Raw genomic sequence first — 15,097 nt, 5'->3', positions numbered from 1 at the left:
TCTTAGTTTTCAGTTAAAGGGGGTTCAGTTGCATGAGGGTTCAGTAGTACGAGGGTTCAGTAGTACGAGGGTTCAGTTGCACGGGGGTTCAGTTGCACGGGGGTTCAGTTGCACGGGGGTTCAGTAGTACGGGGGTTCAGTTGCACGGGGGTTCAGTTGCACGGGGGTTCAGTTACACGGTGGTTCATTTACACGGGTTCAGTTGCTTGGGGTTCAGTTACATGCACACCCATCGAAACATGTCTGAACCCTTAAGCACATAGCTATGGGAATGTTTGAGCCACAATATAGTGAGATGTTTTGATAAAAAAAAAGCCAAGGTTTACGGATTAAATGCTTTTTCTTTTATTTTGACGCAATACTACAGAAGTAGAAGTTTGAAATGACCAGAACTTGGTTAGGAAATTCTGTATCAGTACTATTGTTCCTAAGTATTATTTACTAAATTTTGGAATGAATATATGCTTGTGAGTTGTTAAGAAAGAAATTGATCCGTGTGTTTGATTGGGTGAGCGTCGGTATGTGTCAGGAAGCATAATGAATTGTATAGTATGAGTGTGGGAACCATTTAAATTCCTTGTAAATATATCAATTTTAGAATTCCTGATCAATAGTTTATTATGAGCGGGATAAAGGGAGGAAAAAAAATTAATTTTCTTTTCTCCAAGGATGTAAATTAACAGTTGATATTGATTTATTTAGTCGTTCCCAACACGCTAATATGTGTCGGGACTTATTTGGATGTAAGTGGAAAATTGCCATTGGCAATGCCTATTTTTGTTTTGTAAGCATTAAGTGAAGATTTGATCATTGTGCTATTTTTATAACCCATTTGTTAATTGAAAAAAAAGTCTATATATCTGTATCTTGTGGTGGATTTCAAACAAACGAAAAAACGGGGTAACCAAAAGCAACGAGCTTGATGAAATTTGCATAAATTTAAAAAAAGGAGGGAAACGCCCCCCAGAAGTCAGGAAAGATTACACCATCATCACCATCCCACCCATGAGCGCCCATAGAGGGGGAGCAGAAGGGGGCGCCAGCCCCCTCCTGGCTGAAGGATGCTGCTTTATTTTTTATATTTTTGTTTCGAGATTTCTATTATATAGCATTAAAAGTGCCAATTAGACCAGGTACAGCCCCCCCCTGGAATTCAGCCTATGGGCGCTCATGATCCCACCTTCATAACAGCGTATAAGAGGACTCTACTATAGAGGTTTCAAGCTCCTATCTGCAAAAATGTGGAATTTTGTATTTTTTGTCAGAAGAAAGATCACAGATGCCTGTTTACTTTTTCTTAGGTGTGATCGTATCAAATCAATGGTCCTAAAATATCGGGAGGGAGTTCATTCGAACGGAAATTAAAAGTTCTAGTTCCCTTATGAAGCGACCAAAAATATTGCGGATGGCTAGCCCCCTCCCACACTCCTTTTTCACTCAGAGTTATCCGATCAAAATTTTGAGATAGCCATTTTGTTCAACATAGTTGAAAGGTCCAGCAACTATAGCTTCGGAGATAACCTGCCCCCTCCCACACACACACAGCCCTTGGGGAAAGGCCTTTAAGTTATGAAATGTGCCCAGTGTCTCCGCATAGCATTTGTCATTAGGAAGTATGCATGCGTTTTTCGGTTGGAGGAGGGGTAAATTTTCTACTGAGGAGATTTTCCAAAGGGGAGAATTTTCCGTGGGGCGTGAAATTTCCGGGGGGTTAACTTTCCATGGGAAATTTTACTCTGGGGGAATAATTCCTATACGAAATTCTTTTTATTTGTCTTGCTTTCTCTTTGCCAAATTAATTTACACGTGGAGATGTTAAGGGTAATTATCTGGGGTAAATTTTCACCGAGATCAAATTACTAAGAGGATCTTTCCATGGGGGAGTTTTTCCGTGGAGGAAGAGACGGGTTTCCCGGCACTATTTAAAAAACGATCAGAAATTAAATCAGAGAAAAGGCTATAGCGTTGCCTATAGTAAAGGCCATACGGCTCCAATGTTTTATTTTTATGATTTTTTTCCCCAGAGGCACTTCATATGGAAGGGGTCGTCGTAGAAACTTCAAAGGGGGCTCATTTGAATGGAAATCGAGTGTTCTAGTGCCCTTTTTAAGGGTAAAAAGTGATTGGAGGGCCACTAGCCCCCCCCCCCCCCACGCCCATCATTCCCCCAAACACATCCAATCAAAATTTTGAGATAGCCATTTGGTTCAGCGTAGTTGATTTCCAGATAGAAAATATATTCTTGAGGAGGACATTCCCCCACAACCCTCAGGGCAAGGGTTTTAAGTTATGCCCTGGGGGCATATAAAGTTTTTTTATAGAAGACGTTGTCGTAGAAACTTCAAAACAGGCTCATTCGATTAGAAATTCGAAAAACTAGTACCTTTTTTAATATTCGAAAGTGATTGGAGGGCAACTAGCCCCCCCCCCCCCAAGCCCATCATTCCCACAAACACATCCAATCAAAATTTTGAGATAGCCATTTTGTTCAGCGTAGTTTATTTCCAGATATAAAATATGTTTTTGAGGAGGACACTCCCCCACAACCCTCAAGGAAAGGGTTATAAGTTATATCCTGGGGACATATAAGGTTTTTATAGAAGGCGTTGTCGTAGAAACTTCAAAAAAGGCTCATTCGATCGGAAATTCAAAGGGCTAGTGCCCTTTTTTAATATTCGAAAGTGATTTGAGGGTAACTAACCCCCCTCTCATGCCCACCTTTTCAAAAACCACCACAAACAAGAGTTTGGGTATGACCTCCTTCTCTCACTGTAAAAGTCTAAAACCTACTGCGTCATTGGCAATCAACTTAAAACTATACTCGTCTTGAACAGTGTCTGAAAGTATAAAAAACATCAAAATAAATACTTTATGTATAATTATATTAATTGTTGAAAGATCCATCAGTTCAATAATTTATTTCACTGTAATTGTATTTTTATTTTCAATACTGTAAGAACTGGAAAAGAAAATCTTTGTAATATAATCCGTTTTCAGTTAAGCGCCAATGACGCAGTAGGCTTTTGGTTTCTTATTTACAGTTAGGAAAGGAGGCTGTATCCAAACACTTCTTTGTAGGGAAACTATATTCGTCTTTAACAACTTTAAAAAGAGCTAATAAATTAAACTGAATATTTGATGTATAATGATATTAATTGCTCACCAGTTCAAATGTTACTACGGTATAATTTTAAGGTTTATTTTCAATATTAAATAAAAAAGAAAATATTTGTCATAAATTTGGTTTTCAGTAAAGCGCCACTGACGCAGTAGGTTTTAGACTTTTACAGTGAGAGAAGGAGGTCATACCCAAACTCTTGTTTGTGGTGATCTTTGTTCGTTTCAACCTTGATTTGCATATTTAATTTAAGTTTCACTCGTTTTAAGATTTATTTATTAATTTACATTAATATCTATTTATTTTTGTTTGCATTGATTGTTTATTTAAGTTCTGTTCGTTTTTAGTTTCATCAATGATTCAATAGGAAAATATTTTTTTTCGTTTTAAGCTTGATTTTTATATCCAATCTACGCATTACCCGCGCTAAGATTAATTGATTCATTTATATTACTACTAGCTGTATTTTTTTCTATGATTGTTTGCTTAATTTCTTTCGATTTGGGTTTCATTTATTCTTTAATAGTAATTTCTGGTCGTTTTGAGTTTGAATTTCAAAAGGTATTTTTATATTTTAAGCTTAAGTTTAAAACGGCCTTTACTTTTCTTTGAAAAACTTATTTTTCGGAAAGTTTTTTTAATTAATAAAAAGAAAAGTCTTTTCAACTGAAACTAAGCATCAAAATTAGAACTAAAATGATCAGAAATTATTACGCATATGAGGGGAATGCTCCTCCTCAATACCGCGCTCTTTACGGTAAAGTTTGACTTTTTGCCCCAATTCTTTAAGAACGACTCCTGAAACAAAAGGGTCATTTAATTAGAGCAAAAAGAAGATTTCCTAAAACATTGAAAAACTTTAGCGGGAAAAGCAAGGTATTGATGAAGGGGCAACCCTTCTCACATGTAATAACTTATGTTCGTTTTAAGTTTTAATTTTCCTCCTTACTTTAAGTTCAAAAAACTTTTCTTTTTTTATTCAGTATAAAAAAAGTGCTGCAACTACAAGCTTCAACGTTTTGTAACTTCAAAAAATTGTGCCTTAAATCTTCACTCTGGCTGCAGAACTATAAATTTCTCAAATTTTATTTCAGAATCCCGTAATATTTTCATTACGTACTGTTTCTTCTTTTCTTTATTGATGTTAACGGCGATCATTGTTCTTAATCAGACTTAACTAATCGCTAAACAGAACTTGGCAGTCTTACTAGTTTAAATGGTTCACAGCCACAGTTTAGCCTCTCAGTAGACTTCTACTGTTGGCGGACTGCCCCCTCCCCCTTCCAATCAAAAATGAGTTCGGCATTCAGATTAGTAATGTTGCAGAGCAACATCAAAATTACTTCTTTTTTATGTTTTTTTTTCGTGATCAGTAGTCTGTGGTTCAGTCACGGCAAGAGATTGAAATTTTGAGACTCTTCTGGCATGGAGATCGCGTATAAAGATCGTGAAAAAAAGAAAAGTTCCTCTGAAGTTTCTGAAATTTCCAGAAAAAAAAGAAATGATTTTTTGTCAATCCTAGTAAATTAATCAGCAAAAAACAAAATCTTACGGTCTTAACTATCAAAGTAAACTTCTTAGTGATTACTTGATGTCAGCAACGTGGACAACATGCAATAATCACTCCAAAACTTAGATTAAAAATTCCACGCCTTTTCTATATTTCTAGGAAACAATTCAGGAAAAGTAAATCGGAAAATTCAAAATAGGTTGCAATATCTCAACCAAACTTTACGGTAAGTAAAATCTAGTATCATACCTGTTCTTTAGGGCTGTCCAGCCGCAGCGCAACAAGTTAAAGGCAATGGGAGAGGGGAGAGGGAAGTCCTAAAATATTGTCATCAGGACATTAACCAGAAACAATAGTTAGTTCTTGACCAAGTTTTGTGAGAAATAAGAGATGGTCTCCTATTTATACCTTTTGGGACCAAAGCCCAACTTGACTTCTGTGGAGAATGAAAAGGGGGTTGGGGTCCTTAAGATTTTGTCACCAGATCATCTACAAAAGGAATGATCGGATCTCAAACGTACTTGGGGGTTTGTACGAAATTTATATTTCTTAAGAAATTCAGCAGAACACTGAGCCAGGATATGTGCGAAAAATTTGTGGGATGTAAGAGCTAGTGTCTTAAGTAAGAACTTAATTAAGCACTCTGAGGAGCTTTAATGAGTCCCAAAGCGAGTTATGACTTGAAAGGACACATTCTTGCAACTTAAGTTGAATATTCACTCCCTTTTTTCTTTTCCTTGTACTTACATCAATCAAAGTTGTTGTGAGGTTGCAGACATATTTCCAGGCCTTGATGAATTGCAGTTCCAAACAGCTCTCAACTAATGTGACGACCTTTTCAAGACCCTTTTTCAGTGAATCCGTTAAATCTGTCGCATTTGCTGCTCCCACTGCCAGTGACACTGGACCACTCAAAACATTTTGAAATGCCTAAAAGCAGAAGATGATGAAAAAACAATGCATGATGGGTTTGATTTAATTCAATTGATTTATCCTTCAAGTTATAAAGGTTCAAGTAAATATTAAAACCAACTTATCAAACTCACAAAATCTAATCCTCCTTTCCGTTATAATATAGATATTACAAAAAAAAAAAAAAAAAAAAAAAAAAAAAAAAAAAAAAACGAACTAAAACTTCCTCAAAATTGAATAACTAGACGCAGCTCATATAATATGTCGATTGGTAAGTGGTCCCCAAAATGGACATAACCGTTTCAAGGGGCTATTGCCCCCTATTTGGGATATATTATCAATTGATAGGAGAATTACGTTGTATAGGAGCATGCAGCAAAAAATGTAAATATGGCAACCAAAACTCTTTTGCCACATCTTTGACAGAATTTAATATTACTATATAAAACGGTACGAGAGAAAAATTGATATAGTTGATACGCTAAAAAAGGTAACAAGAAACCAAGCAATTAATAGAAACAGCCCCCTCGAACTCAAACCCCAAGAAACTAATCACCCCTCCCCTCCCCCCACTCAATTCAACCCAATGCAAGTCAAACCCCGTTTAACTCACCGCCACAAAACTCAATCGTCATTTAACTCAGCCACATTTAACCTAACCTAGCTTCTTGAAGGACTTGAATTGAAATGGCGCTGAAGCAAATGAGGGTTGAGTCAATTGAGTTTGGCTTACATGGGTATATGTCAAATGGGGCTGAATAAAATGAGGATGAATTGCACAGAGGTTGAGTTACAGGGAGGTTGAGTAAAACTGGGTATGTTTTAAACGTGATTATAAGATCACTTAGTCGATTAGTAGAAGAAATTTTGGTTCAAATTCACTCCAGCTTTTCTTGTAAATTGGGATTCAAAATTCATATCTCTGTACTATTCTTAGAACTATCTATACCTGAAAGCCAAGATTTCCTAAGATTTGATTTTTGATTTTTCTGAGATAGTTTTAAAGCAGCATCACATTTTTGTCAGTGTTGCCACGTTGGACCGTGAAATATTTGACAATACTTTGCCTCTATAAAAATTAACGAACTAAAAGACAACCGCACTTTAAAAAAAGCTATATCTTCTCAAGGCGTTTGGTGCGCAAACGAATAGGTTTTAGTAGTTTTTTCAAGAATAGTAGATTATTGGGCTCCAATCCTTTATTCCCCTCCCCTGTGAAGCAAGGTTGGGTCGGCTATTGGTTAAGCGCTAACTTCCACAACCATATATATCTTAAAAAAAAAAGGAAAAAACTCAACCCCACAGAACTCGACAATCATTTACGAATCTGGGCTCATTACAGAGCTATCAACAGCCGATGGTTTTCGGCACTTTGAATCTTACCCAGGTTAGTAATGAACCTGTCATAACAATCTGACAGCCTTATTTAAGGAAAATAAACAATTAATGTAGCCACATTTTCCAATTGTACGGCTTTTAGTAACTCTCAGAAATACATTACTTTACGATTTTTCCTTGTAAAATAATGTGCACAATATTTTCAAACAGCTAGGTTCTGAAGGTAGCTACCGGCTTTAGCATGGAATGTAGTAACTAAGAAAAAGAATTTCGAAAACAAAAAGCAGTTATTTATGGTCTTGGCGGGGGCGTGGTCTCAAGATCGCCGGATTCCACTCAGAAGATCAGTTTGTTCCTCGTTTTGGGAAATAAATCTCACCAAAAGCATGGATCTGAATAAATAATTAGTAGCCTAAGAACCATTTTCTTGTCTTAAGGTTGCATTTCTGCTTCCAATATATATATATTTTTTTTTTTTACGTTGATTATCATTCATCTTGCATACTCGTTTTCATGAAAAAGACCTTATTCAGTTTTTGGTAGGAGTGGACACCAAGTTGAAGGAAGGAAATGAGGGTCAACAATCAGCAAAAAAATGATACCGATTAAGGAGGTTCACCTTTCTCTTGAAGGAATATTTGTCTTTGGGAATCAGCAGACTCTTAATATGTGAAATTTATGGACAAGAAGAGTTGTCACAATTAGTTTTACTTATTCATTCTCACGGCCCAATGTGGCAACACTGACGAAAACTCGATGCTGCCAAAAAACTTCATAATTTTTAAACGCAAGAAAAAATCTTATAAAATCGTGCGGTTCGGATACGAATATACGTCAGATGGGTCCAGGGAGACAAAATATATTTTTCTATTTTGATGTCCTTAGAACATTAATAACGACCAAATAATGTAGCTACGTGAAGTTTAGCCATTGTCTCAGATTGATTACGATCCTAATATAAATTTTCCCGAGAAACAGACTCCTTTAGAATAACATTAGATTTTTTATCGATATGTTTTCGTTTGTTGTGAAGGGAAGGATCGTCAGTTAAAAGACATTAAGGAATTTGGCTAAGATGTGAGGCTTCTCAAGATGTATCTCTATATAAATATTTTCGTGAATATTCATATATAAGTAGGTTTTTTCTTTTTAATTTATTTGTGTTTTTTTTGTTGGTTTCGTTGTTTATGTTCATTTTTTTCCTATACCCCGATGGCTTTTTTTTGGAAATACATACATACATACATTGTATTTCACAAACTGCAGAAAAATACATAAGAGAACTACTAAAATACAAAAATCAAAAATGAAAAAAAAAACTACAAACGGAAACTACTAAAATACATAGGAAAAATACATATTAATACCAACAATAGATCATGAGTCCAACGACTGGCCGTGACCTCCTGCCATGGGCATAACGGGGCAATAATGATCAGACAATCTTTAAGCGCTTTGCATTTCTTCTTTTAGAATAGCAATAGTACTTTTTTTTATCTGTGCAGAAATAAAAAGCCGTTGTTAATAGCAAACCCAATCTTTCCGACCGGAAAATCGTACTTTTGGACTCTTAGTTGGAACAAGTGTGAACCTGATATTCAACCATATCAAGACATTAAAAAAAACAACTGGGTTTAATCGAAGGCAAGGCCGTATCTAAGGGACGGCTAATGGGTTTGAACCCCCCTCCAGAATTTTTGTCCGACTCGCAAAAACGGAACAAAAATAGATATAAACAAACTTTTGATGCGTTTTTTAAGTTTTTTGTACCCCCCCCCCCCCGTAACAAGAATCCTGGATACGGCCCTGATCAAAGATTTTTGCTATGAACAAGCAAAATTGTTTCCTTTTTAATTAACAGTACATGTATACCCGTCCAGAGATAGGAAGCTGTTATGAATAGTGAACCTTTTTTTTCCGGCCAGAAAAGCATGCTTTTCAACTTTTCTTCGAAACAAAAGCGAACCAAATAATCACTCCGTGTCGAGATTAAAAAAAAAAACGAGAAGAGTTTAATTGTATAGGAAGGTTTAAAGTATTTATTCTAGTACCAACAGAATCATGCAATTACGTGTGAGTTTTCTCTTGGTACCACCAGAAATTCTACCAAGAAATACATAACTTAATAATTGCAATTACTAAAAACAATAAAAAAAAACTCTATCAAAGTTCAATGTTTAATTTTAAAATATCTGTACAAAATAAACATAAATAGAGGGTAAACGCCGGAGACACAAGGTCGAATGAAAAAAACCCGGTACATTAATCGGAATAAACCTATTTGACAACAAAAAATAAATAAGAGTTATTCCATGACTCACCAATAGACGGGCATCCACCACACAAACCCACCAACACCGGGCAAAGATCCACCGAAAACACACCAATAAAAAAAACAAAAAACAACGGGCGAGCAAGGGTAACCGATGATCGGCAGCTCACAGGGCAAAACACCCAACAAAACAATATTATCAAATGTACCCAATTTTTTAATATATATTAATTCTTGAATTTATTTATAAGGATAGAATGAAGTTGCTTTTTTATATTTGGAAGAGATTTGCTTCAATCAATAAATGGTAGATAAAGACACCATGAACCCGTGATTGAAAATAATGGCGAGAAATCGAGTCCTAAAGCAACCAAATTTTGGCAAGAAAAAAAAAATTCTGAAAACAAATTTGAATTAAGCACAAAAAATTTCATAAGAATCGTATGCTCAATTCGTGTGAAAAAAGAGTAAAACTTTTGAGCATTACAATTAATGTGTCAAAGAACATTTCTCAAGCTGAATTATGAATTAAGTCCACTGAAACTAGAAAATTTTTAAAATTCGAATTCAAGGTTGGTGATACAACCATTACGGACATTCAAGCAATTATAAAACGACAGATAAAATTATATAAAAATGAAGAAATCTATAGAAAAAGTCTGCCTGAAAAAATCCTCATTTCTTATAAAAAAAAATCTTAATAACAAAAAGGGCAATTCTACTATAAAATGACCCTTCATCAATAAATCATGTCGTTGCTCAACTTACTTGAGTAACAGCCACAAGGACTTCCTCTCGGCTCGACAAATACAGCTGGGTTACTTCACTAAAGTATTTCGGTAGATGATTAATACAAAACAGGCTATCTAACCGAGCTAAATTAATAATGGCTTCTGTCAACACTGTCAACCAAGCTAGGAGGCGCTGTACATCATTCATTTCTGTAAAGCAATATCAGGTCAAATAGAGAATATAAACAGGCCTAAAGAACATATACATTCTATACGTACCAGATATACATATAGGGATGGTGATGGGGGCGATTCTCTTGCTGACACTTGTCCGAAGGATCCCTCCCCAGGAAAACAAAAATATAGAAGTATAAAAATGCACTTCTTTTGAGTTTTGACCACGTCCTCTCTGGGAAGAAGATCCTCTACTGTCAATGAGGTCGAACTTATATGCATATATTACAGTACATCTAAGGCAAGATCAAAACTTACTGGGTTTTTGGGGACATCATTCATGGTACAAGGCAGCTAAAAACTTACGGTCCGATATGCGACTAGTCAACCTAGGATATTTTTTTCCCCCGGAACCGTGTCTGTTGAGCTTCCTTTTAAATGAATCAAAAAACAGATTTTCAGGGATAACCTCATTCAAACTCCAATGCGGCGTTTTGCAAAGCTGTTCTCCAAGTACCCACCGCGGAATATATCTTAATGTAGATGGTCCAGCTCTAAAGTGTTTCAGCGTTTTCACTACATTTCTTTGTCAAACGGTGGAACAGATCGTGAAATAAATATATATAAATATATACATATATAAATATATATAAATTAGAAGTGGTGCCTTTGCAAAATTACATTTTTTATTGGACCTTTAGCATTTGCCTCGGCTTGTCTTTTGTCATTATGAATGACATATTGCAAAACCTTTGTTTCTTTCAATTGTTCAGGTGGCGAGACAAAAATTTCTTTTTCTTCCAAAGATTTATCTAGTCCAGGTTTTTGATTTTATAAGGTATGGAAGGCATTGACGACCACCTTTGTTTCCTTTAATTGTTCAGCCGGTGGGACAAAAACTTCTTCTTTTGCCTTGGCTTGTCTTTTGTCATTATGAAAGACATATCACTGAACCATTGTTTCTTTCAATTTTTCAGGTGGCGTGAAAAAAACTTCTTTTTCTTCGTACGATTTATCTAGTCCTGGTTTTTGATTTTACAAAGTATGGAAGGCATAAACCACCACCTTTGTTTCTTTTGATTGTTCATGTGGTGGGACAAAAACTTCTTTTTCTTCCAACGATTTATCCAGTCCATACTTGTGATTTTCAAAGGTATGGTATGTATCGATGACCTTATCCATGTCAAAATCCAAGACCCAATCATCATCGCTATCATTTTCAATTTGTTTGCTTCGTTGCACCTCGGCTTATCTTTCGTATTTATGAAATACATATCGCCGAACCCTTGTAGATGACCTTATCCATGTCAAAATCCCAAACCCAATCATCATCGCTATCATTTTATACATACATATAACATACATACATACATATACAATTATTGCTCATATATAAAGACAGTATATATATACTAATTACCGTATTATGAGCATTATGGGCATTATGCATATGAGCATTATGGGCATATGCATATGAGCATTGTGGATAAAACTTATGATAATGGTTCATCTTGGAAAGTGTACGTTATAAAGCACCTGTATATTCAAAATATAATAAGCATGTATACTAAAGACTGACTCTTTTAACGTAGAAGGACTTCATATTTTCTTAAGAATCTAAATAACAATTTAGATTTATTTAATAATAAATTTTTCACATAAGAAAAAATTGATGAACATATATTTCAGAATTGGATAAATTATATTTTGACTAGTGTAAGAAATAGCATGTATAGAATTAATCCAACAGATTCTGTGAAAAATTCAACATTTTATAATGCCAATATGAAACAAGCAATTGCTAATATACACAATTAATTTATAATTCTACCAGTTGATAAAGCTAGCAATAATTTTGCCATAATCTGTCACAAACTCTATTATGATATTTTATCAAAAGAGTTACAAACAACAAATACATACGAAAAGGCCCATATGGAGGAGAAGAGTTCAATTGAAAAAATAGAAGAAAGAATTTTGAAAAAATTCAATATCAAAATAAATGATAATGATAAAAAGTTTCCTTTCATATATTGGACGATAAAATTTCATAAATATCCACTAAAACCACGTTTTATTGCTGGGGCAGCAAGGTGTCCAACCAGAATTGCGGCTACTGACCTATCTTTAATTTTTGGAGAAATTAGAAATAAATTTAAAGCATATTGCTCCGGAATTAAAAAATTTTCTAACTTTAACCCATATTGGAGTGTTAATAACTCGTTACAAGTGATAGATTCTTTGGCGAATGTTTCAGCTAAAAGAGTCGATTCATTTGATTTTACTACTTTGTATAAAAATTTGTCACTTAATTTAGTATTCGAAAAATTGAAAATGGTGATAAAGAAATATTTTCTTTTTTCTAATATCGGATTTTTGAGCCGGGTAAAGAAAGTAAAACCTCAAAACCAGTTAAGGCAAGTGGTATTTCTTCTGATGAGCCCGAAATGGAAGGTTCTACTTGGAAATATTTTACTAGATTTAAGGTGCTTTCGCTTGTAAATTTACAACGATTTACATTTATTGATGACGACTTTGCATGGATTTGGACATTTCTATTTGGTTGATGGTTCGGGTATACTGTTTGATCCTAGGTAGTTGGATAGATGGGTAAGGTGAAAGCCTCGTTCAAGTGTACATTTATCTCAATTGCTGGATTAGGACGACTGTTTTTTTTTTTTTTTTTTTTTTTTTTTTTTTTTTTTTTTTTTGCCAAGTAACTACCTCTTAAACATAATATACATATATATATATATATATATATATATATATGATATGTATAATATATATATGATACGTATAAATGAGGCGCTGTGTACATACGTACACAACGAAAGATTGTTTCAAATAGTTAATTTATTTTCAGAAAGTGCATACTTTACTCTATTTTTCGACATAGTTACCAAGTTTTTTGAAACACCTATCATACCTCTCAATAGTCTTTATAAGAACTTGCCGTCGGCTCCAATAGCCAAGAGTTCACTGCTGTTTTTACACCGTCGTCATCTTTTTAACGGTCGCCACTGAGGTGGCAACCAGATGCACCAGAGACGAAACATGGGTTTCGCATATCACGCCCAAATCGAGGCAACAGAGCATGGAATGGAAACACACACACTCCCCTGAAAATTTGAAGGCCGAACACCCTCTCTCCCAGCGCAAAATCATGGCGTCGGTGTTTGGGAATAGGCATGGTGTTTTTTTGGTCGACTTCTTGCAACGGAGGAAGCATTATCAATGCAGAAGTATACTGCCTAACCCTCATAAAGCTCCGCAGAACGATTAAAAAAAAAAAAAAAAAAAAAAAAAAAAAAACTTGGGATGCTGACAAAGGAAATTGTCCTTCTTCATGGCAATGCAAGACCTCACACTGCTGGTCAGACCCGTAATTTGTTAGACAGATTTGGCTGGGAAATTTAGATTACCCAAAATACAGTCCTGATCTTGCGCCGAGTGACCACCATCCGTCTCTCCACCTCAAGCCCCACCTCAGTGGCAACCGTTACAATGATGATGGCGACGTAAAAACGGAAGTGAATTCCTGGTTACCGGAAAAAGACGGCAAGTTTTTATACAGATGTTACTTTAAAATTAGTTGAGAGGTATGATAAGTGCTACAACAAACTTGGCAACTATGCTCTTAAATAGAGTAAAGTATCTACTTTTTGAAAATAAATTTCGTATATTATATATATATGGCGGCAATGGCCAATGTTGATAAACAGATCGGTAGCCAGGCCTTCAATAATAAAGACCCAAATTTTGTCCCGAAATACAAACAGGTGCCATATCCTCCAGATCTATAGAACTTTAGAACAGAGAAACTTATTGACGACAAAGGAGTAGTTTATCAAAAATACAAAGAATCCAGGAATTTTTAGGAAATGCGTAGAGAGATAGATTCAACTCCATCCGGGAACATTCGCTCCACGGCAGGTTCTAAACAAGAAAATAAAGCATTATTTGGCCTACACAGCAAATTTAAATTACTTGATATCTCCTTTAAACCATTTTGCCATCTTATGTAGTAAGAATGCCCTAACGGTTAATTGAGGTAGGAAGAGGACTAAATAACTTGACCTCTTTTTGGCCTCAACACAGCTTTTAGAAAGGATCTCAAAAGAATATTATATAGCCCTTGTTCAAATACTGCCTCAATTACACTTCCATCCTGAAAAAAAGTTTTTGAGTGAAATGAGAACTCAGTGCCGAATACAAGAGAGAAAGTGCCATGTTTGAACCCCCCCCCCAAAAAAAAAATGGTCCGCCCGTACGCAAAAATTAAAAAAAAATAGATATAAGCGAACTTTTGTTGCGTTTTTTAAGTTTTTTTGTAGCCCCTCCCCCTCCCGCCGACAACCAAATTCCTGAATGAGGCCGTGTCTGTCCTACGTCTTCTTACAACGTTTCATAGATCCAGATAATCATACCTTAAAACTGACATTTATCTACTTACTTATTTTACGAAATAGATAAATTTACTTAGGGTTGAATATTCATTCCTTCATTTATTTCTATATAATCCAATTCATTTATAGTTTGCTAATTCATTAAACTCGCAGTCATTCGAAAAAATTTTAGGCAAAATTCTTGTTCAAAAAGACATTTGGTAAAAATCTAGTTCAATAAATCACATCCGTAAGAGACACTATTTAGCAATTAATTAGTAAGAAAAATGAAATGAATAGAGAAAAAGACAGACTGGATGGTCTCGATCAACACGGGGTATTTGCGCTGTAATTCGCAGTTATTTCATACACGCAGTAGAAATTGCAGTGTTAATCAATTTCCAATCAACGTTTTGCAGATACTTAAATACACCAAAACCTGTTTCAGCCATACATAAAGATATCATCTTTCTGACAGCCCCAGTCTAAATAACCTATATATGCAAAACACTTCTCTAAGACACTTATCTTAGTTAATCAATTTCCAATATACGATTTGCAGATACTTAAATGCACCAAAACCTGTTTCAGCCATTCATAAAGATAGCATCTTTCTGACAGCCCCAGTCCAAATACCCAATATATGCAAAACAC

At 35.2% G+C, this 15,097-nt stretch overlaps 1 protein-coding gene across 1 annotated transcript in view; it reads right to left on the bottom strand.

Moving 5' to 3' along the window:
- The window catches only part of LOC148952669 (RRP12-like protein), a 124,636-nt gene that overhangs the window by 74,416 nt on the left and 35,123 nt on the right, over window positions 1–15,097 (bottom strand). The window contains exons 7-8 of the mRNA XM_089087331.1: window positions 9,919–10,091; window positions 5,376–5,558 (exon numbers count right to left, since the gene is read on the bottom strand). Coding sequence (XP_088943457.1) covers window positions 5,376–5,558; window positions 9,919–10,091 — 356 coding nt within the window. The remainder of the gene's footprint in view (window positions 1–5,375; window positions 5,559–9,918; window positions 10,092–15,097) is intronic.

This window comes from Artemia sp. Qi Xiang Cuo, chromosome 4, assembly GCF_049724085.1.
Source record: "Artemia sp. Qi Xiang Cuo chromosome 4, ASM4972408v1, whole genome shotgun sequence".
NCBI classification, from domain to species: domain Eukaryota; kingdom Metazoa; phylum Arthropoda; class Branchiopoda; order Anostraca; family Artemiidae; genus Artemia; species Artemia sp. Qi Xiang Cuo.
The sequence above is the reverse complement of the archived record's forward strand: the minus strand, read 5'-3'. Positions and strand labels throughout refer to the sequence as shown.